The following is a 23,156-nucleotide window of genomic DNA, read 5'->3' as shown; positions in this document are numbered from 1 at the left end:
TGAAGGGATTATTAGAGAGGTGTGAGCAGGAAATCAGCCAATGAAACTCAAAAGCAGCAAGAGGCACACTCCACGTTCTAGGCCAGGTACTTGCTGTCTCCTAGTTGGCTCAGCCACCCACCTTGGTACCCACATGCCTTCATTTCCTCCAGGTCTTGGTTATAATACTACTTTCTCAAGGGAACGTTGTAACCGCTGCTCATCATCGTTTCTTTCCTCCTCCTCCATATCCTAATATCATCTGATATTTTTATATTTTAATAATTTATTATCTGACTCTACTCACTACAGATTCCCAGGTGGCTCAGTGGTAAAGAATCTGCTTGTAACGCAGGAGATGGAGGTTTGATCCCTCAGTCAGGAAGATTCCCTGGAGGAGGACATGGCAATCCACTCCAGTATTCTTGCCTGGGAAATCCCATGGACAGAAGAGCCTAGTGGGCTACAGTCAATGGGTTTGCAAAGAGTTGGTCATGATTTAGTGACACACCCACCACAATGAGAGAAGAGATTTTTTTGCTGTTTCATTCATTGCTTTAATCCCAGAGCCTGGACCAAGAAAAAGGTTCAATGAATATTTGTTGAATGAATGAATACTAATTGGACTTCTTAGAGCTCAGAGAGTTGTCCAAGACCCATGTTTCTGCTTCAACTTGTTAATCACACACCTGCCTTTTGGAGGGAATCCTGCTGAAATGCAATAGAGCTTGTATTCGACCACAAGAGGGCGGTGTTGATCAGTTTTTCTTTCTTTCTTTTTTTTTTTTTAGGCGTCTTGAGACCATTCACTCTCTCCTCCTTAGACCCCCAAAAGAAAATGTGGGATAGGGTCATGTTTGCAGCCAAAGCGAACACACAATGTGTCTCTTCCACCTTGACATTACTGTGCAAGTGAAATTTAGTTAAAACCTTTTCAAGAGAATGGTCTTGGAAGGAGAAAAGTCACCAGAAAGCAAGGGCTTCAGAAATGCATAGGAGGAAGGAGCTGCAAAAGGAAGTTGCCTCCACTACTCAGCTTCAGTATCTAGTAGACGCTGCTCTCCAAGGAGTCTTTGCAAAGACATTATGCTTGGGGCCATGTGTGCTGATACAGAATCTAGGTATCAGAAGCCCCACCCTCAAGACAGTAATGGTACTGCAAGGCAGAAGTGGGCAGGCCAGTAAGGGAAGCCCGGAGAAGGTGGCAGGTGCAGTTGGAGGATCAGAGGAGGCATTATGGGAAGGAAGGCATTTGAATTATGATTTGATTTTATTACAGCACTTGAATTTTAGGGTAATTTTCTTCTCAATTGAGAATGAGTAACCATCTGTGTACATGTAAAAGGTCAGCTTTTCAGGCTATCCTACTCCTAAAAGACATAAAATAATATAAAATAAGAGAACTCTAGGGAAGATAATGTATGGTTATCTTCGCTAAAGGACCCGTGGGCCAAATTCTCAGACCAACACAGTGAACTCTGATCAAACATATGTTTTATTTGAAAAAGAGACACTCTGGAGAAAAAGCGTGGGAAAAGAATGAAATGAAGAGGTCAGATGTCAAAGCAGCAGCCCTGAGTCAGAGCTCCTACTTCTTTCCTGGCCCATTCCCCACCTGGGGGCCGCAGCCATGCCCTCCTCTCCACTTGGGTGCAGTGTGAAGCCCCCAGGTCACTCCAGACTAATGTGGTAGAACTTCTTCCACCTCTAGAGTGAGGAAGGGAAATAAGGCTTCCCGCAGTCTCTTCAAGGTTTCTCTGCTCATGACCACGGGCAGGGCGTCCACAAGGAGGTCTGGGTTTATGTACTGCAGGTAGAAAAGCGCGTAACCCAGCAGCCTAAAGCAGATCATGACCATGGAGATAAAATACCTGAAATGCCTGCAGAGAGACATTCATCGTTAGCATGGGGGAAAGAGACAGCCCGGGAAGCAGCAGCAGGAGGTGAACCTCATCTTCATAAATGACCATGAATCGCTTTCTTTGGGCCAGCCTGATGGGGAAGTGGGGCATGCAGACACAGAGGGTGAGGGCAGGGGGGTAGGTGATAATAGAAAAAGACTGATGTGGTCCTGAGGACTGGGATACAGCCCTCCTGACTTTTAAGCCCTCCAACAAAAGTATGGCAAAACCAATACAATACTGTAAAGTAAAAAAAAAAAAAAAAAAAAGAATAGATGTCCACACAGAAGAGCTGGAGATGCAGAAGGATAAGACCTTCCAGGTACTATATATGCAGGCCTTTGTAGGGGTTGTCACGAGAGATCCAGAGCTGCACTCTTGAAAGTCTCATCATCAGCGGTCCTCCCCACTCTACTATAGCAAGAACTTTTAGAATGTGAAATATGTCTGGGCCATCTCTGACATTAACATCCACAGAAAATGATTGAGTTGTGGGTTGTTGTTGTTGTTGTTGGTTTTTTTTTTGCTAAACATCAAGTGCTAAAAGAAACCAACTCGGGAATTCCCTGGTAGTCCAGTGGTTAGAACTCCATGTGGGCTTTCACCGCTGAGTGTGCAGTTTCAATCCCTGGTTGGGGAACTAAGATCCTATAGGTCACGTGGTGTGGCCAAAAAAGAAAGGAAGGAAGAACAAAAGAAAATAAGAAAGAAAAAGAAACTGAAACAATAATAGGTTGTGTGCATGTGTTTTCTTGCGTGCACCCAAGAAAATTCCGCCCTGAAAACTGGCCCAAGGCTTTCCATCTTTAACTATACTGCTGCTGCTACTGCTGCTAAGTCGCTTCAGTTGTGTCCGACTCTGTGCGACCCCATAGACGGCAGCCCACCAGGCTCCCCCGTCCCTGGGATTCTCCAGGCAAGAATTCTGGAGTGGGTTGCCATTTCCTTCTCTAATGCATGAAAGTGAAAAGGGAAAGTGAAGTCACTCAGTCATGTCCGACTCTTAGTGACTCTATGGACTGCAGCCTACCAGGCTCCTCCGTCCATGGGATTTTTCCAGGCAAGAGTACTGGAGTGGGGTGCCATTGTCTTAACTATACTAAAATGTCACAAATTGAAGTTTTTCATTAAAGTGCTACACGGAGCATCTTAGTCTCCTTGTTTCAAAAATTAAAAAAGAAAAGGCACGGAGTTCAAGTGATTTTTTTTCTCTAAAATTTTACAGCCTGCAGTAAAAGAACTAAGAAAATTAATGCACCTTGAACTCTCTTTCCAGTAAAGAGGAGAGCAGATTATCAGGTTCAGGATCTGAAAAATAGAAAGGAGCCCTACTATGAGTCTTAAGAGTGGAAATGGAAATTAAAATGCAAGCTTCACCTTAAACGTCTCCAAAACAGCCATTTTCTCCAGCCACCAAGTCCTACATAACTCTGGTTTTCAGAAAAGAAGAAAGGGAGAGATGGCAGAAATCTGGGGCTGCCTGGTATTTTCTGGTTGGTGGATGTGTTTATCCTTATTCTACATGCTCTTATCAAGTCACTTACTGCTACAGAGTGAACACGACCTAGACTAGGAAAACACAAGATTCTAACTTACCTGTACCAAAAGATTCTCTTCTGTTTCTTAATGATGGTCTTCTCCTGTGGGAAGCAATAAAAGCCACAGGTGTGCCTGTCCATGTGCTTATAGAAAGGCAGTGTACTAGGGTGGCTAAGAGCTTGACCCAGGAGTCACTGGCTCTGCCACTTCCTAGCCACTGTGGTGTGAAGCAAGGTACTGAGCCTTGTTAATTTCCTACCTCTAAGGTTATTGAAAAGAAGGGAAGGGGTCAGGGGGCAGCGAGGGGGAAGCCAGGGTAGGAAAAGATAGAGGAAAACTCCAATCTGGGGCAAGGAAAACTTACCATATTGCTTTGGATTGTCTCCATCAGAGTTGACCCCGGTTTCACTATTTGGACGGAGTTGTTCTGGGCTTTGCATCTGAGTGACAAAGATCAGATCCAAGAATTAAGCAACATAATCTGTGGGACCAATGAAAGATGCTTTTCTAAGTCAGGCAATGTATGCAATTCATTTCCTAGATTCTTGATAACATTCACAAGAAACAATATTCAAAATGTGTAATTGGTCAATATGCAAAGAAACAGCAAAACGTGGTCCAGTCTCAAGAGAAAAGACAACCAATGAAGGGTAACCATGACACAACCCTGATACTGGATTCACACTGCAAAAATGTGAATTCTATCTCCTGCTGGCAGTTCAAACTTCAGTTCAGGTTTGATATCTTCAGCTGGCCACAGAATGCCTTGGGAGTGCATAGTTTTGGAGGTCAGTTTGTGATTTGGTCAGAGTTTAGATACAACTTGAGACTCTCCATCTCTAGCTCTCTGTTTTTTAATCCAGCAGTTTGACTACACTGAGCTCTGTCCTCTATTTTCTATCTCAGAGAGACCGTACGGTTCCCTCAAGACTTTTAAATAGACCTTCACATCAAGTTTAGCTTAGCCTCAGACTCAGTTCAGTTCAGTTCAGCTGCTCAGTCGTGTATGACTCTTTGTGACCCCGTGGACTGCAGCACACCAGGCTTCCCTCTCCATCACCAACTCCCGGAGCCTACTCAAACTCATGTCCATCACGTCGGTGATGCCATCCAACCATCTCATCCCCTGTAATCCCCTTCTCCTCCTGCCTTCAATCTTTCCCAGCATCAGGGTCTCTTCAAATGAGTCAGTTCTTCACATCAGGTGGTCAAAGTATTGGAGTCTCAGCTTCAGCATCAGTCCTTCCAATTAATATTTGGGACTGATTTCCTTTAGGATTGACTGATTGGATCCCCTTGCAGTCCAAGGAACTCTTAAGCGTCTTCTCCAACACACAGTTCAAAAGCATCAATACTGCAGCACTCACCTTTCTTTATAGTCCAACTCTCACATCCATACATGACTACTGGAAAAACTATAGCTTTGACTAGATGGACCTTTGTTGGTAAAGTAATGTCTCTGCTTTTTAATATGCTGTCTAGGTTGGTCATAACTTTTCTCCCAAAGAGCAACCATCTTTTAATTTCATGGCTGCAGTCACATTCTGCAGTGATTTTAGAACCCCCCAAAATAGTCTCTCACTGTTTCCATTGTTTCCCCATCTATTTGCCATGAAGTGATGGGACCAGATGCCATGATCTTAGTTTTCTGAATGTTGTTTTAAGCCAACTTTTTCACTCTCCTCTTTCACTTTCATCAAGAGGCTTTTTAGTTCCTCTTCACTTTCTGCTATAAAGGTGGTGTCATCTGCATATCTGAGGTTAGTTATTGATATTTCTCCCAGCAACCTTGATTCCAGCTTGGGCTTCATCCAGCCCAACATTTTGCATGATGTACTCTGCATATAAGTTAAATAAGTGAGGTGACAGTATACAGCCTTGATGTACTCCTTTCCCGATTTGGAACCAGTCTGTTGTTCCATATCCAGTTCTAACTATTGCTTCTTAACCTGTATACAGATTCTCAGAAGGCAGGTCAGGTAGTTTGGTATTCCCATTTCTTTAAAAATTTTCCACAATTTGTTGTGATCCGCAGAGTCAAAGGCTTTGGCATAGTTAATCAAGCAAAAGTAGATGTTTGTTGGCAACATGATCTCTGGTTCCTCTCCCTTTTCTAAATTCAGCTTGAACATCTGAAAGTTCATGGTTCACAAACTGTTGAAGCCGTGCTTGGGGAATTTTGAGCATTACTTTACTGGTCTGTGAGATGAGTGTAACTGTGCAGTAGTTTGAGCATTCTTTGGCATTGTCTTTCGTTGAGATTGAAATGAAAACTGACCTTCCAGTCCTGTGGCCATTGCTGAGTTTTCTGAATTTGCCAGCATATTGAGTGCAGCACTTTCACAGCATCATCTTTTAGGATTTGAAATAGCTCAACTGGAATTCCATCACCTCCACTAGCTTTGTTCATAGTGATGCTTCCTAAGGCCCAGGACTTCACATTCCAGGATGTCTGGCTCTAGGTGAGTGATCACACCATCGTGATTATCTGGGTCGTGAAGATCTTTTTTGTATAGTTCTGTGTATTCTTGCCACCTCTTCTTAATGTCTTCTGCTTCTGTTAGGTCCATACCATTTCTGTCCTTTATTGAGCTCATCTTTGTGTGAATTGTTCCCTTGGTGTCTCTAATTTTCTTGAAGAGATCTCTAGTCTTTACTATATTGTTTTCCTCTGTTTCTTTGCACTGATCACTGAGGAAGGCTTTCTTATCTCTCCTTTCTATTCTTTGGAATTCTGCACTCAGATGGGTATATCTTTCCTTTTCTCCTTTGCCTTTAACTTCTCTTCTTTTCTCAGCTAATTGTAAGGCCTCCTCAGACAACCATTTTGCCTTTGTTCATTTCTTTTCCTTGGGGATGGTCTTGATCCCTGCCTCCTGTACAATGTCACGGACCTCCATCCATAGTTCTTCAGGTACTCTGTCTATCAGATCTAATTTCATGACTCTATTTGTCACTTCCTCTGTATAATTGCAAGGGATTTGATTTAGGTCATACCTGGATGGTCTAATGGTTTTCCCTACTTTCTTCAATCTAAGTCTGAATTTGGCAATAAGAAGTTCATGATCTGAGCCACAGTCAGCTCCTGGTCTTGTTTTTGTCGACTGTATAGAGCTTCTCCATCTTTGGCTGCAAAGAATATAATCAATCTGATTTGGGTATTGACCATCTGGTGATGACCCTCAGACTAAAAATGATCAGATGAGAAAACCGCCTCTTGCCTTTCCCTTCTTCCAGCTGGCAGCCCCCGCCCTCCAGAATGTGCTTGGTTTTAGTCACTCTCCAGGGCCTTCTGATTGCTCATTCATTTGTTTTATTTTGCTGCTCAGAGTTTGGAACTGTGTCCTGCCAGAGGGTCAGTTCCAGTAAAAACTTTTAGACTTCTCATGGGAATCTTTTTGTAATCATCAAATATTGAAGAAAGGGGAGAAACAGCCCAGATTTCAGGATCTGGCCTTGATGGAATAGTTTGCTTGAGGCTAGTCCATCTCTACAATCAACTATAAGAACTGGACAAAGTACATAAAACAGCCACTTGAATGAATTAAAGAATGCAGTCAGAAGATGAGGGGATACATATCCTGAGCAAAGTAAAGCATACTGAGATAATCCCTCATTCATCCAAGGCCTTTCCCCAAGGGCACTTGCCAATTCCTGGTACAGTGAATAGAGTCCAAGCAGCAAGTGGCAGCATCAATTGGCTGAGGAGACAGAGATTGCAGTTTAATTCCCTAAAGGGGGAAATCCAAGGAAAGAAGAAACCATAAAGAAATGAGTTCAAATATCTGCATGAACTTTCCTTAAGGTGATAGCTGGCTCTTAAGCTGTATATGAGTAGCTCAGGATTCCAAGAAAGCCCAGAGAGCAGAAGATGCCTCAAGAGCTGAGCAAAGATTATAGTAGTCATGCTGTGCTGGGAAGTAGAATTTGGAGTTTGAGACCTGTTACACTTAGACCCTGATGCTGGGAAAGATTAAAGGCAAAAGGAGAAGGGGTGATAGAGGTTGACATGAAAAGACAGCATCACTGACTCAGTGGACGTGAATTGGAGCAAACTCTGGGAGACAGTGGAGGACAGAGAAGCCCGGCATGCTGTAGTCCATGGGTCACAAAGAGTCGGGCATGACTTAACAACTGAACGGAGACGGAGACTGGAGTTTAAGACCCTGAGAGGAAAAGTCCAAGGAAGGGTTTCAGTCCTGAGTCTATCTGAACTGTTCCAGCTTCCCGCCCTTCGTCGCTGCTGTTCAATCTCTCAGTCATGTCCGACTCTTTGCAACCCCATGAACTGCTGTGTGTCAGTCTTCCCTTTCCTTCAATATCTCCTGAAGTTTGCTCAAATTCATGTCCAATGAATCGATGATGCCATCCAACCAGTTCATCCTCTGCCTCCTTCTTCTTGTCCTGCCCACAAGCTTTCCCAGCATCAGGCACTTCCAGTGAGTTGATTCTTCACATTAGGCGGCCAAAGTAATAGAGCTTCAGCTTCAGCATCAGTTCTTTCAGTGAATATTAAGGATTGATTTTCTTTAGGATTGTCTGGTTTGATCTTCTTGTAGTCCAATGAACTCTCAAGTGTCCTCTCCAGCACCACACAGATCGAAAGCATCAATTCTTCAGTGCTCAGACTTCTTTATGGTCCAACTCTCACATACATACATGACTACTGGAAAAACCATAGCTTTGACTATACAAACTTTCATTGGCAAAGTGATGTCTCTGTTTTTTAATTTGCTATCTAGGTTTGTCATAGCTTTTCTTCTAAGGAGCAAGTATCTTTTAATTTCATGGCTAAAGTCACCATCTGCAGTGATTTTGGAACCCAAGAAAACAGAATCTCTAACATGTATACTATCATGTAAGAATCGAATCGCCAGTCTATGTCTGACGCAGGATACAGCATGCTTGGGGCTGGTGCATGGGGATGACCCAGAGAGATGTTATGGGTAGTGAGGTGGGAGGGGGGTTCATGTTTGGGAACGCATGTAAGAATTAAAGATTTTAAAATTAAAAAAATAAATAAATAAAAAATAAAGTAAAAAAAGAAAACAGAATCTGTTTATACTTTTTTCCCACCTATTTCCCTGCCACTATAAGGTGATGCCATGATCTTTGTTTTTTGAATGCTGAGTTTTAAGCCAGCTTTCTCACTCTCTTCTTTCACTCTCATCGGGAGGCTCTTGAGTTCCTCTTCACTTTCTGCCATTAGAGTGGTATCATCTACATATCTGAGGTTGTTGATATTTCTCCCAGCAATCTGTCCTTGGGTGAGTTGTTTATTAATTCCTTTGTTTTTGAGGGATAGCGGTACATGAATTTTCAACTGTGCAGAGGACTTGTGCCCCTAACCCCCACATTGTTCAATCTATAAATGAATTGTATTTCTATATACTGTTCAGTTCAGTTCAGTTCAGTCGCTCAGTCGTGTCCGACTATTTGCGACCCCATGGATTGCAGCACGCCAGGCCTCCGTGTCCATCACCAACTCCCGGAGTTCACTCAGACTCACGTCCATTGATTTGGTGATGCCTTCCATCCATCTCATCCTCTGTCGTCCCCTTCTCTTCCTGCCCCCAATCCCTCCCAGCATCAGAGTCTTTTCCAATGAGTCAACTCTTCGCATGAGGTGGCCAAAGTTAGTAATGAATTAGAAAATCAAATTAACAATTTTCTTATTTACAATAGCATCAAAAATATCAAATATCAAACCTAGGAATAAATCTGATGAAAGATGCACAAAACACTATAGAAAACTACAATACATGTTTATGAAAAAATAAATAAGATCTAAATACATGTAAGGATGAAAATGTTCATGACTTGGAAAACTCAATGTTGTTTAGATATTGTTAATCTCCAAATTTATCTATAGATTCCATATAATTACAATCAAAATCTCAGCAATATTTTTTGGTAGAAATTTAGACGCCAATTTTAAATTTTATATGGAAATTTGAAGAGCCAAAAATAGCTAAGACAGCCTTGAATAGTCTTGAAGAACAGCATAGGGGTGCAGAACTTAAGATATGCTAAATCAAAACTAATTATAAAACTAAATTGTAATTGTAATCCCTGTCAGTCAGTCAATTCAGTTGCTCAATCATGTCCGACTTTTTGCGATCCCATAGACTGCAGCACACCAGGCTTCCCTGTCCATCACCAACTCCCGGAGCTTGCTCAAACTCTCATCCATGGAGTCGGTGATGCTATCCAACCATCTCATCCTCTGTCGTTGCCTTCTCCTTCTGCCTTCAATCTTTCCCAGCATCAGGGTCTTTTCCAATGAATCAGTTCTTTGCATCAGGTGGCCAGAGTATCAGAGTCTCAGCTTCAGCATCAGTCCTTTCAATGAATATTCAGAACTGATCTCCTTTAGGATTGACTGGTTGGATCTCCTTGCAGTCCAAGGGACTCTCAAGTGTCTTCTCCAACACCACAGTTCAAAAGCATCAATTTTTGGTCCAATTTTTTATGATCCAATTCTCGCATCCATATATGACTACTGAAAAACCATAGCTTTTATTATACAGACCTTTGTCAGCAAAGTAATGTCTCTGCTTTTTAATATGCTGCCTAGGTTGGTCATAACTTTTCTCCCAAGGAGCAAGCATCTTTGAATTTCATGGTTGTAGTCACCATCTGCAGTGACTTTGGAGCCCTAGAAAAGAAAGTCTGTCACTGTTTCCATTGTTTCCTCATCTATTTGCCATGAAGTGATGGAACTGGATGCCATGATCTTTGTTTTTTGAATGTTGAGTTTTAAACCAGATTTTTCACTCTCCTCTTTCATCTTCATCAAGAGGCTTTTTAGTTATTCTTTGCTTTCTGCCATAAGAGTGATGTCATCTGCATATCTGAGGTTATTGATATTTCTCCCAGCAATCTTGATTCCAGCTTGTGCTTCATCCAGCCTGGCATTTTGCATGATGTACTCTGCATATAAGCTAAATAGGCAGGGTGACAATATACAACTTTGACATACTCCTTTTCCAATTTGGAACCAGTATATTGTTCCACGTCCAGTTCTAACTGTTGCTTCTTGACCTGCATACAGGTTTCTCAAGGGGCAGGTCAGGTTGCATTCCCATCTCTTTCAGAATTCCAGTAGTCTATGCTTGTAGTCGATGCCTCTATCCTTGTGTAGTACTGGCACAGGATAGAGGCACAAACTAATGGTACAGAATAAAATATCCAGAACAGACTCACACATACATTAATATGTCACCTTACTTATAAAACAAGGCACCAGTGAAAATGCATGCTCTTTTAAATAAATGGTGCCTGGCCAACTGGCTATCCACACATGGAAAAAATGCATCTTGATCTCTACCTCACACCACACACACAAAAATATTTCACATGAATGCTTACATTCATTTGAATGTAAAAGGCAAAACAAACAGAAAATTCTTTGGGAAAGCATTAAAGAATAGTTTTATTATCAAGAAAAAGTACTGAGCAAAAAAAGAAAAGAAAAACTTTCATGGATTGGATTTCCTTAAAATTAAGAAATTTTTTATCAAAAGATTCTATTAAGAGAGTAAAACAGAAAAGCCATAGAAATGACTGTAACATGTGTGTGTGTGTCCGTCCATATCTGATGATAGATCGCATAAAAAAAATATAAGGATATCCTATAAAGCAATAGGAAAAAGATGGATAATCTCCCAAATAAAGGCAAAAGACTTAGTATGAAAGCAGATAACCAAATTTCAAGTAAGCATTTTAAGGTATATATATTAATAATCAATAGTGAAATGCATTATTAAAATAAAAATTAAATATCACTATACTCCTGCCAGAGTGGTTAAAATTAAAAAGACTGTAAATATGAAGTGAAACGAGGAACAGAACAACTGGGACTAGTATAGATTCTCATTGGAGGAGATTCTGGTAATCCATTTTGGAAAATCATTTGACTTTGTTTAGTAAAGCCACAGATATGTATACTCAATGACTTGGGAATTCTACTCCTTGGTACATAACTGACAGAAATGAGCATATATGTCAACCAAAATACATGCACAAAAATGTTTATAACAACTTTAGTTGAATAACCCCAATCTGGAAATGACCAAAATGTTCATCAGTGGTAAAATAGATAAATTGTGCCATATTCCTACAATAGAATACTATACACAGCAAGGAAAAGGATGAACCACAGAGCCATGCAGCAATGTGGGTAAATGTCAGTGACAGCCAGAGACAAGAGAGAACATACTGAGTTCACGTGAAGTTCAAGATCAGACAAAACCAAGAAGTTAGAATCATGGTTGCCTTTGCAAGAAACAATGACTGAGAAGAGCGCACAGGGAGCCTTTTGGTGTACTCAGAATGTTCTGTATCTTGATCTGAGTCATGTTAACACACCACTTGAGATTTACGCGCTCTCTGTATATTGCATTACACAATATAACACGTAACACAGTTAAAGAGTGCAAGCAAACGATGGAAAGTGTGTCAAGTCCTAAACCATGCAAGTCTACAAATACACAACGTATGTAAATGGCTATTGCTGGGGCCCCCAGTAGGGGTCCACCATGTCCTGGGAAAGGGGTCCACACAGTCAGTTTTTTCAAGAACAACACTCAACTGAGGACGCATGAAAAGAGACCTTTTAAACACCAACTGCTGAGAAAGGCAAGAGAAAAGCCTGAATGCTGATGAATTTTCAGTACAGAACATGGAGCAGAAGTTGACAGGGATAACTTGGGGGCTGTTTATAGGGACACAAACTGGTCTGAGAAGTACTCTGCCCTTCCAGGACCACTGGGGACTACAGCTTCATCCCACCAATGAGGTCATTTTCCCAAACTTACACTTCTTTTTCAAGAAGAAGCATCTCCTTTTCCTTTTCCATCTGTCTCAGAATTTCCTGGTATTTCTTCCCATGGAAATACAAAAAAATATTGATCATAATCAAGAATTTCTATATTCTGAATTTCTGTATCAATGACATTTCACTGTCACTGATGAAAGATTCTCTTAAGACTAACTCCTAATTTTCCAAATGGTGCATGCAAGAATGTACACACACAAGTATGAAGATGTTCTAATAAAAATTAGGATATTAGTGACTGGATGGATGCATACGGAAAAAAAGGGAAAGAGTTCTCTCTTTGGATCCTGCTTGTAGGAAAATCCCAGCTCTCACACTTACTGTGTTTTCAGAGAGCATTACCAAACTTCTTTGAACCTGTGTCCTCTTGATCATAACAACATAATCCTCAAAGGGTTACTGGACAAACTAATTGAGAAAAATACTGTATGTAGATTGCTTAAAAATATTATATGGGCCAGTATAAATAAATCCTTAACATACACCTGGTTCTTGTTGTTGTTGTTGCTGCTGTTGTATAAACGGTATTTCCCCTAGTGGCAGATTTTAGCCTGAATGAGAAACCAAGGGATCTGTGGCATTGGAACAATTCTGCCCTACTATGACTTGTCCCCAGGGGCAGTGTACCTTTATGTAGTGGGCCTGATCCTCACAGAGCTGATACACAGATTGATAGTCACTCTCTATCTAGAAAAAATGAGAATTAACAAATTTCATGGATTAAATCACAATGAAGCCTGGGCTGCTCCCAACTGGTGCATTGGCTATTTGGCTGGTCACCTAGCAACTTCTTACCAGGGAAAGCAACCACATCATAAAAGCCAGTGATCTCATCATTCATGGGCAGGGTCTAATTTTGAGCAAAGAAAGTTGTTTTCCCAGGTTCTCATATGCCTTTTACATGAGACATAAGGAGATGTTTCAGGGCACTTAGATACGGGCTTCAACAACAGTGTTTGAGTCTTTGAGGTAGAGGGGTATTTAAGGAATGACAAGACTAGTACTTTTAACATAAGCTTTCTTTTCCTTTACCTGCAGGTGAGTCAGAAATTCACTTGCCAGATATTCTTGCTCCTCCCCCTCCCGTGCCTCCAACTGTTCTGTTTCTAAAACTTTTGGGGTTCTCTCTCATTTGTACCCTGAACAGACCCTCAGTGGAGGAGACTCCACCTCTACCTTGACCAGTTCCTTCTCTTGATTGGCACAGGATTCTGTTGACTTCTGTAGTTTCACCTGGTAAAGACAGCGTGTGACAGCAGCAGGTTGAGAGCATTCTTTTGTGAAAGCAAATGGGTAATATTCATCTTCCCCCAGACAGGCAATGAGCATGACAATGGTGGTGGTGGTGGTTTAGTCTCTAAGTTGTGTCCTTCTCCAGGGGGTCTTCCTGATCGAGCGATTGAACCCATGTCTCCTGCATTGCAAGCCATGTCCTGCATTGCAGGTGGACTCTTTGTTGCTGAACCACCAGAGAAGCCCAGGGAATGATGATAATGGCTATCATATAGTGAGGACAGACCATAACAACCTGGAGTGGGCAATATCACTGGCCCATTTACAGGTGCTGTTGCTGCTGCTAAGTCTCTTCAGTTGTGTCCGACTCTGTGCGACCCCACAGACGGTGGCCCACTAGGCTCCTCTGTCCCTGGGATTCTCCAGGCAAGAATACTGGAGTGGGTTGCCATTTCCTTCTCCAATGCATTAAAGTGAAAATTGAAAGTGAAGCTGCTCAGTCTGCCTGACTGTTTGTGACCCCATGGACTGCAGGCCACCAGACTCCTTTGTCCATGGGATTTTCCAGATAAGAGTACTGGAGTGGGTTGCCATTGCCTTCTCCGATTTACAGGTGAGGAGGAGACAAAAGTAAGGGAAAGTTAAGTGCATGACTTATTTGAAATCACACAGTGGCAGAGTCAACGTTTAAGCCTTGGTTTTCTGACTGCCCAGTCTTTGGACCTAATCACCCTTCTTCCTCCAGTCCTACTGAATAAAGTGCCAACCTGTTCCTCCATCTTATACTCCACTGGGTGCACTCACATGCAGCCTGAATCATGGAGCAAGAGAGAAACCTTCTGCCTCTTTTTCAGAGAAAAACAGAACAGGAGTGCTCTGGCATGCTGGGCTCAGCCAAATGGTCATATTCACCACATAAAGCTGCAGAGAGCATCTCCATAGGATTTCTGCCCTCTACTGGGCATCCAGTTCATCTTTTCATTCAACAGATATTTAGCGAGCTACTGCCATGTGCCAGACATTATTCTAGGCACTGGGGAAATAGGTGTGAACCACACAGACAAAACGTCATGCTCTCATTGAGTTTGCCACCTAGTAAAACATTCAATTCAATTAAAAAAAAAAACTCCCTTAAGTTATAAACAATGGGTCAGAAAATCAAATACAATTGTTGACCTATCCTTCTGCAATTGTGGAAATTAGTATTCTCTTCTTCCTCGACTATCTGTGTGTCATTTAGATAATAAATTTTTAGAGGGCAGGTCCCGATGGGCATTCAGAATGTATGTCCTATTGACTGATGGATGGAGAGGTCTCTGGAGCAATTCCCTTCACTTTGGGGCATTGTAGTCATCTCTGCCACCAGTGTGACTAAAACTGAAGTTGCAAATGCTGCAAAATAATTTATGATCCTGCCCAGGTCAGGGGGTGAAGCAGAGGGAACAAAGGACACGGGCTCACCTCTGTGAGCACGCAGACAGCCTGGTGGGTTCTTGGAAGCTATTCCTCCCCAAAGTTAGAATGACACCACATCTCCCAGAAAACCGGCATATTTGCTTTTCTACTCACTCACCTTCAATTCTGCCAGCATCTGCTTTAGGGCTTCTTTATCCAGGCCAACATTCTTACATTTCCTTGAAATCTGAAATACCATCCCCCAAATTGTAAACTGAGTGAGGCATCCGAACATGAAAACGTGGGATAGACTTGAAGGTCTCAAAGTAGCAGAACAGTGGTTAATTGATTCAGATCCCAGATGGAAGCTTAATAGAACGCTGTCTCTTCCTTCCTCTGGAATCTGCCTGACTCCGCGCCAGACCTTTTTGTTCCCAGAGCCCATGAAAAGTACGGCACAAAGGAGGCAAGGCAGGTGGGGAGAGAGGGAAGAGAAACTGACGCAGAGCAGCTGTGGGAGGGAAGGGCAATTCTCCACTCTCACATTCCTTTAACCTTCCCATCCCAGAGCTGGAACTCCCAGAGGACCAAGGATGGTATCAATTAGCCAGTTTGTTCTAAGAGATTTGGAAGGCAGACTGGGAGGGAGCACACCCATTTTGCCGGTTCCTCTTCCTCCTGTTTTTCTGACTGGGGAGTTCGGAAAGATGATGGATCCTACTGGGATTCCTAAGAAATGAGCCTCCTTTCAAGAGTGGGCTTATTATCCTGGGACCACCCTCCCTCCCCCCAAAATATCAGGGCCCACCTTACCTCCTTCTGCACCTCCACCACGCTCCTGCTTAGAATTTCCTTATTTTTTTCCTGGGGAAAGAAAGAGGTAAAGGATAAAAACCTCACCCTGCTCTCAAACCCTCTTCCTCACTGGGCCACTGACATCCCACCCAGGGACGAGGGCCCCACACAGAGGATCTGGGACCTGAGCCCAGGTCTCGCCCCCACGCTGAGCACATCATGCCCAAAACACTTTGCTAGACAGCTGTGATTTCCACAGACACAGCAGGTACCAGCGATGATGGTCCCCTGGGAAAGAGAGAGTGGTGGACTGCAGCAAAATGCATCACACTGTCCTTTTCTAGACACCTCCTTACCAGCTTTGCCGTCTCTAATTCCAGGTCCCGCAGGGCTTCCTCCTTCTTAGATATGAAGTGGTTCAGCTCCTCCCTCTCTCTGGCTTGTCTGACCGACAGTGTGATATCTCTTTCCAGACTGAAACATAGTCACCCAGGGGTGGCTCAATCCAAAGGAAGCTGCCAGGGCCCCAGCTTGAGAAGCTACCGCCAAGGTCTCGGGGAGCCAAAGTGACCACCCAATGAGGTGGCAATAAAATAATGACTTAATGTGGAAATGTAGTGAAAAATCTGTACATAAAACCTTTTGAGGACACCGCTGTTTATGGTTCAGAATTTAAACAACTTGCCTCAATTCTTGGACAAAGAAGTAAACTTTCCTCCCACCCACCTCTTGATCCCAAGGGGCATTCAGATGAGGAGAACTTTCCCATCCAACTACAAAGCCTGACCTTTGAATAGTTTCTTCTTTCTCTTGAATTTTTTTGAGAAGAACCTGATTTGCCTCATCCATTCTCTGCAGGTCCTTTTCAAGGTCTGAGTTCAGGAAGTCCAGGGTCTGCTTTGTGACTTCTAGTTTCGGTATTTCCATCACCTCCTGCCTGCAGGAGAACCATCTTCATTACCAGACTCAGGACAGGAAAACAGATGCGCTGTCATCTCATTTATTGCCCTGTCTTTGGTTGTCACTACGCCTCACCAGCCTTACATTATCATTGTCCACAATAAATTGATTTCTATGATGTTTTGCACAAAGCAAATGCTTGGAGTCAAATCACATTTTAATTTTAAATATTATAAATGGAACCCATTACAACACAAATCTTTTAAGAAGCAAAAGAAATATTTTTTATTTGAATAATTATATTCTAACTTACTTGTTTTCAAAAAATTTATATAGAGTATGTGGACTCCACGCCACACCTATAAAGAATTCAAGGAAGAGACATGTTTTCAGTCTTCCTTTTTCAGTCTGCTAAGGAGTTTGTTATATTGAAAACCTTCTGTACTAGTCATATAGGAACATGGACTGGGTAAGAGGCAGGGATGAGGGTCTTTTCCCCAGGTAAGACTGATTTGCTTTTGGAGACATTGGCTGTCTCTACAAGCCCCACTTCTAGTCTGATGAAGTCCAAAGAACTGAAACCAAAGCCTTTCCTCCCTAGGAAGGCTTCCAGGCTTGAGGATACCGTCCTGCACAGTCAAGGTTTTCTATCTTACTCGATTGCAGTAGATGCTTCCCATACTACTTCCTCGTTCTTGTTACTTACACATCATCCAATGGGTCCTGTCCAGCTACTTCCATTGTAGGTCTCCTATGTTGTTAATATAAACATGTGTTATGGAAACAAAGCTTCTAGTGTTCAACATAGTCATTAGCCCAGGAAGGAGCAGAGAAAAGGTTTGACCAGGCAAGACAGAACCAAGACTAAACCTATGCCTCCTAGACCCTTTTGTATTTCAGAATAAGTTGCAATATTTTGCTAGATTTCAGTAAGCCAGATCATATCTCTTAAATGAATCTCATAAACGAATCCCACTGGAGTACAGAAATCTTTTTGTTTTCACAAAAGTGTTTTTACACTTTGGCTACCTTGCCCCTTTCTTGCCTGCACATTGGCAGGTAAAGTGCTAGGAGAAAGTTTGTATCTATTGGCAAACACACTGAGAGTTTATTTCTAACCCTGACCTTCAGGGAGACTTAGGAAAAAAGAATAATAGAAAAATTGGAGGATATAAAAGAATTGGTTGGCTGATTTCTGTTGGTCTATAGCCATCCTACTTTTTTTTTTTTTACAAACTCTAGATGTTATGGCTGGGTTGATGCTGAAAGGGGAACAAATAAAGCAGCCTGGGTAACAGGATATAATGACTGAAAGGGGTTATATGAAAATGTCAGGTTCTCAGGGATGGTATCTGCTCCACTGCCTCAAAATTAAAGTTCAGGACTGAACCCAATCTAACAAAAGGAGAACGCCAAATCTCCTTTCACATTCCATCTTCTCTTCCTTCTCTCTTTCTTTGAAGTTTTCTTGTTTTGTTTTTAATTCCCCTTTTAATTCCTTCCTGTACCTTCTTCTCCTTTCATAGCCCTCCCTGAATTTCCCTTTTCTTTCTACTCTCTTTACACATCAGGAAGCCCAGCTTGTGATGACGCCCTTGAGCTCACCCTTCTCTTCTCAACAGAGATTTCTTCTGCTCCCACTGAGATTTCCAACTGAATGTCACAAGTTTCAGAAAAGGCATCTCCTTGATGATGGCATTCTCCACATATACCTGGACCTCTCATCTCTAGCCGGGTGGGGCAGCATGTCATAGTGGATAGGGGTGGGTGGGGTGAAAGCAACTCCTTGTCATCTCTGTAGGCAGAGTGAGAGCAGAGTTCAGAACTTTAGGACAGTTTAATTCTCTTCCTAAAGAGAGATAAGACCCATGGAACAAATTTCTGGACACAATTTAAACTGCTCTGAAATAGCACTCATCTCTATGAGAAACATTCCTTCATTTCCCCAGATCCATTGACCCAGCAGTAGTTGATATCATGCTCATTTCCTTCACAACCTCTGTGTGGTATGTGAGCAAATTACTGTACCCAAATCCAAACCAAGCACCTCTAGTCAATGTAGTCAACAGGTGAGCGGTAGGAACATCTGAGAGCGGGGTAGGAAGAATATGAAAGATGTCTTATCTATGAGCCAAGCAAATCTTAATTCTTAACCAAGTTGGATTTTTGGAGCAGCAAAACAAATTTCTTTATTTTTCCTAGGGAGGCACTGCCAAGTCATTGGGAAGGAAAGCCTGATGTTTCAAAGGTAGTTGAGTATGTGGAAGTCAAGCTGGAAGGAGGAAAGAGGAGGGTTAGATCCAGAGACCCTACTCAACTGCTCACTTATAAAGAATTCTATCCTCATTTTTTTTTTTGAGATCTTAAATTAATGGAATAGTAGATGGGATTTTACATTATCAATGTCACTCTACTAACCAGTTCTAGATTCCTCTCTGTATTATTGGAGGAAATGAGGCAAGATACAGAATTGGTGAGATATCCTTATAAAGGTGTGTGCTTGGACTTCGTGTCTGTCATTTCCAGCCCTCTTACTTGGTTCACTTCTCCAAGATGTAAGTCTAACCTTTTCCAGCTAAATGATACTGACCTTAAGTCCTTAGAAAGGCCTTGCAGAACATACCACTCTCTCTCCAGGAAAATCTCTCTCTCCTGCACAATTATTGGTCATGAGCTTATCCATCCTTCTCAGCTCAGCTCAGATGCTGCTTCTTCTACACTCTCTCAGATACCACACCCTCAAATCCTGGCAGAATTAATCCCTCCAACCTCTATTCTCTTTTGTTATTTTGTGTTGTTTTTAGGAATGTGCTCACAATGGTCTTCACTCCACAGTTAATCTATAAACTTCTTGAAATAGCGTATTTTAATCAAAGCCATTTTGATTTCCCTCCTGATTTGTGCTGCAGGGGTACCATTTGCAGAATTCAATAGCAATGGTGCCCCCTAGAGTCGTTCAAGAAGAGGATGACCCTGAAAACAGAGAGTGGGTTAGATACAGAAAGCACGCAGACCAAAACCGAATTTCACGGGATTTCACTCTGTCCTGGCACTTTGAAGCTGTGGTACCCAGGTCATTGCTTAAGCTCTCTGAGGTCCGGTTTCCTGATCTGTAAGATGTGCATTACTCCTGCTCCGCAAAGTCATGTGTGCTCAGTCGCTTAGCTGTGTGCAACTCCGTGGCCCCATGGACGGTAGCCCACCACGCTCCTCTGTCCATGGAATTTTCCAGGCAAGACTACTGGGGTGGTTGCCACTTTCTACTCCAGAGGATCTTCCCAACCCAGGGATCGAACCTACAGCCCAGGGATCTTCCCAACCCAGGGAATCTTGCATCTCCTGCATTGGAAGGTGGATTTTTTACTGCTAGTGTTACCTGGGAGATTAAATGAACTAACATATGTAAAACTCCTAACCTTATGTGTGGCATGTGTAAGTACCTAATTCTCATCATTAGCCAACACAAAATATGTTTCATGTTTTAAAATCTTATATTACCTTTGCACATGGCATATGCTGAATGTTTTTAGAATGAATGAATGAAAGAATGAGTGAATGAACAAGTCATTCCACTCCCTTTATCTAGAACAGTTGATATATCCTCCCTGTCCTTTCCACCCTCCTGGGAGATGCTTACCTGTACACTCCCATTAGTACACTCTATTTGGCAGTCCAGCATTCTCAACAAAGGGCCACACTCCCCAGGAGGCCAATCTGTAATCACTGGGGATGCAGTTTGAAAGCCTCTGTTAAGCTCCTTAGAGCAGTAGGCACCTCTGACTGAGAATCAGTGATAAAGAACATATTCTCTCCACTCACTGCACCCTCCTTTCCCTAAAGACACCACACAAGGACTTCCTTGGTGGTTTAGTGGTTCAGACTCCACAGTTCAACTGCAGGAACACATGGGTTATCCCCTGAATTGGGTTGTAATTATTTTTATTTTAGCTATTCTAATTGATTTGTGGTAATAGCTCATCACAGTCTTGACCTGCATTTATTTACCTAATGATTAATGATGGTGAACATTGCTTAGTTTACCATTTACATATTCTCCTTGGTGAGATGTCTTTTCATGTTCTTTGCCTATTTTCTTGGATTATTTTTTCTTGCTGAGTTTGGGGAATTATTTATATATTTTAAATACAATCCTTTGTCAAGTATGTGATTTGCAAACATTTTCTTCCAGTCTATAGCTTTTCTTTCATCCTATTAACAGTTTTCATAGAGCAAAATTTTAAAATTTTAATGTCAATTTATGGATATATTTTTTATGGATCATGCCTTTGTTTGATCTAAGCCCTAAGTCCTTAAGTTATTTTATTATGTTTAATTTTATTTTTAGTTTTCTGTTTTACATTTAAGTCTATGATCCATTTTCAGTTAACTTTTTGTATGAGGTTATATATTGAGGTTCATTTCCTTGTCTATGAATGTCCAATTCCTCCAGCACTGTTTGTTGCAAAGACTAACATTCTTCCAATGAATTGTTTTTGCACCTTTGCCAAAAATCTATTGGCCAAATCATGGTCTTTCAACAGGTTCAGCTAGTTAAATCCAGTTGTGGTAATACAACATTTAGCTCCTAGGTAAATGCTGTTGTAAGTGAAAAATGTTTTCCTTTTCATTGGAAAAGTAGAACTGTAGAGTTAAAATTTTTTTTTTCTGGGCTTCTATTAGCATTTGGGCTTCCCTTGTGGCTCAGACGGTAAAGAAACTGCCTGCAATGCGGAAGACATGGGTTTGATCCCTGGGTCGGGAAGATCCTCTGTGGAAAAGGATATGGCAACCCACTCAACTTAGTATTCTTGTCGGATATGATTGAGCAACGAACACCGATAAACAAGTAACTCTTAGCATTTAGCAAGTGCATATGTGTGACTAATTAGTAAAACGTATTTGGATCTTTCTATGGAATAAAACATAGTTTGAGGTCCTGGGCCCCTATACATATCAGTTTTTAAGAGTATGGCCCATATGTTCTTTTTCCTGGTGCAGTGTGTGATCCGTGAATGTGAACCACTCGCTGTGAATACAAACCCAAATATATGCCTTCATGATGTAGTTCCGTTCATGTGACCCTGGCAAACAGAAAGGATGATGTATGTATCAAGAAGATGAAGACCTATTTAACACATCAGTTTTTTTTTTTAAAAAAACTAAATCTAAAAGCAACTAACTCTTTAGATTACCTACGGCACTCCCTACACCTAGCTGTCCTCTTGTAATGAGGCACCAGAGAACTCTAAGTTTCAGCAGCTTAGGGAAACAAAGAATTGATGGTTTCTATTTATTGTTTTGGACTTCCCTGGTGCTCAAACAGTAAAGCATCTGTCTATCAATGCAGGAGACCTGGGTTTGATCCCTGGGTTGGGAAGATTCCCTGGAGAAGGAAATGGCAACCCACTCCAGTACTCTTGCCTAGAAAATCCCATGGACGGAGGAGCCTGGTGCAGGCTACTGTCCATGGGGTCGCAAAGAGTCGGACACGACTGAGCAGTTTCACTTATTTACCGTTTTGAGTTCTGACTCTTTATCTCAACAGCTTAGTTTTACTGAGAACTGCTCCTGTTTTGTTCCAGTACCTAAGGCTATAGAGGAGGTCTAGACTAATTTGCATGACTGCAGAATGCAATTTTAACCATTTTCTTAGAAATCCCACACGTCAGAAGGATTTGTACTGTCATGCTATTTTAGGTCCCTACAAATATCACAACATAGCAAGACAAATTGTTGCAGCGTCAAGAATTAACTTTGTTTTCTGATTAAGGAAATTCATTTTCAGTCTTTGGATTGCATAATGGAAGAAGATCAGAAATGTAGCCTTAATACAGTTCAAAAATCTTGCATTATTCTCTTAACATGCAGATATGTAAAAAATGAAATCTTTTGAGATTTAAAACAGATTCACTTACTTTGCATTTTATAACTTTTCATAACATTGAGACTAAGTTGTCAGTCAAAGCTAATAGAATAAAATAAAATTTCCTGTATCATTATTAGAGCTGTTCACAAGGTAACAGTGAATCTGCACAATTTGTAATCAAAGTTTATCACATCAGGATGGTAGAGGCCTTGGGAATGCCCATGGAAGCTGGTGGCTGTGTGATGTGGTCTCTGACATAGCAACAACGAATGTCCCTGCATAGGTCTGGCATCAAGGGATGAGGTTCAGTGGATGGCCACCCCTCAGTCCTCATAGCAGTTGGATGGGGAGAATGTCAGTAGGGTCAGTAGGGACCATGATGTATGGCTAACTCTTCTCTCCCATTTTTCCTGAAAGAAAAAAAGGTGAAGATCCTGGTTATAATACAAGGAAGGGTGGGTGGCAAGGGGAGGAAGCAATACAAACACATTGATATCAGGCATCCCATTGATCTTGAAAAGGCAGGCTGAGGAAAAGATTTGACTTGATGGAAAAAAAAAAGATCTTTTTTTGTACCTTGATTTCTATGGGAACATTCATTCATTCCATTTATGCAGTGTTTTATAATGACCTGTTTTGTTGGGAGTTTTGGGCTTCCCTGTGGCTCAGGCAATAAAGAATCTGCCTGCAATGCAGAAGACCCAGGTTC

General features: G+C 41.8%; 1 protein-coding gene across 1 annotated transcript; it reads right to left on the bottom strand.

Annotated features, from left to right (window-relative positions):
* Positions 1 to 1,461: 1,461 nt before the first annotated feature.
* LOC138444154 (transmembrane and coiled-coil domain-containing protein 5B) lies at positions 1,462 to 17,327 on the bottom strand. Its single transcript, XM_069597481.1, has 12 exons — positions 17,288 to 17,327; positions 16,469 to 16,618; positions 16,038 to 16,155; positions 15,700 to 15,750; positions 15,065 to 15,133; positions 13,435 to 13,491; positions 12,886 to 12,945; positions 12,239 to 12,303; positions 6,417 to 6,548; positions 3,784 to 3,859; positions 3,477 to 3,520; positions 1,462 to 1,859 (listed from the first exon to the last, which is right to left on the bottom strand). The coding sequence occupies exons 1-12, from the start codon at positions 17,320 to 17,322 to the stop codon at positions 1,661 to 1,663; spliced, it is 1,056 nt and encodes a 351-aa protein (XP_069453582.1). The 5' UTR covers positions 17,323 to 17,327; the 3' UTR covers positions 1,462 to 1,660.
* Positions 17,328 to 23,156: the final 5,829 nt, after the last annotated feature.

This window comes from Ovis canadensis, chromosome 7 (assembly GCF_042477335.2).
Source record: "Ovis canadensis isolate MfBH-ARS-UI-01 breed Bighorn chromosome 7, ARS-UI_OviCan_v2, whole genome shotgun sequence".
NCBI classification, from domain to species: Eukaryota; Metazoa; Chordata; class Mammalia; order Artiodactyla; family Bovidae; genus Ovis; species Ovis canadensis.
This window is presented reverse-complemented; position numbering and strand designations above follow the sequence as displayed.

Excerpts from the sequence above, each read along its gene's own strand:
- LOC138444154 (XM_069597481.1), bottom strand. The coding sequence starts at position 17,322 with ATGGAAGTAGCTGGACAGGACCCATTGGATGATGT. Across the intron at positions 13,492-15,064 it reads AGATGCTGGCAGAATTGAAG|GTGAAACTACAGAAGTCAAC; the intron begins GTGAGTGAGTAG and ends TGTCTTTACCAG. Across the intron at positions 12,946-13,434 it reads AAGAGAAGGAACTGGTCAAG|ATAGAGAGTGACTATCAATC; the intron begins GTAGAGGTGGAG and ends CATTTTTTCTAG.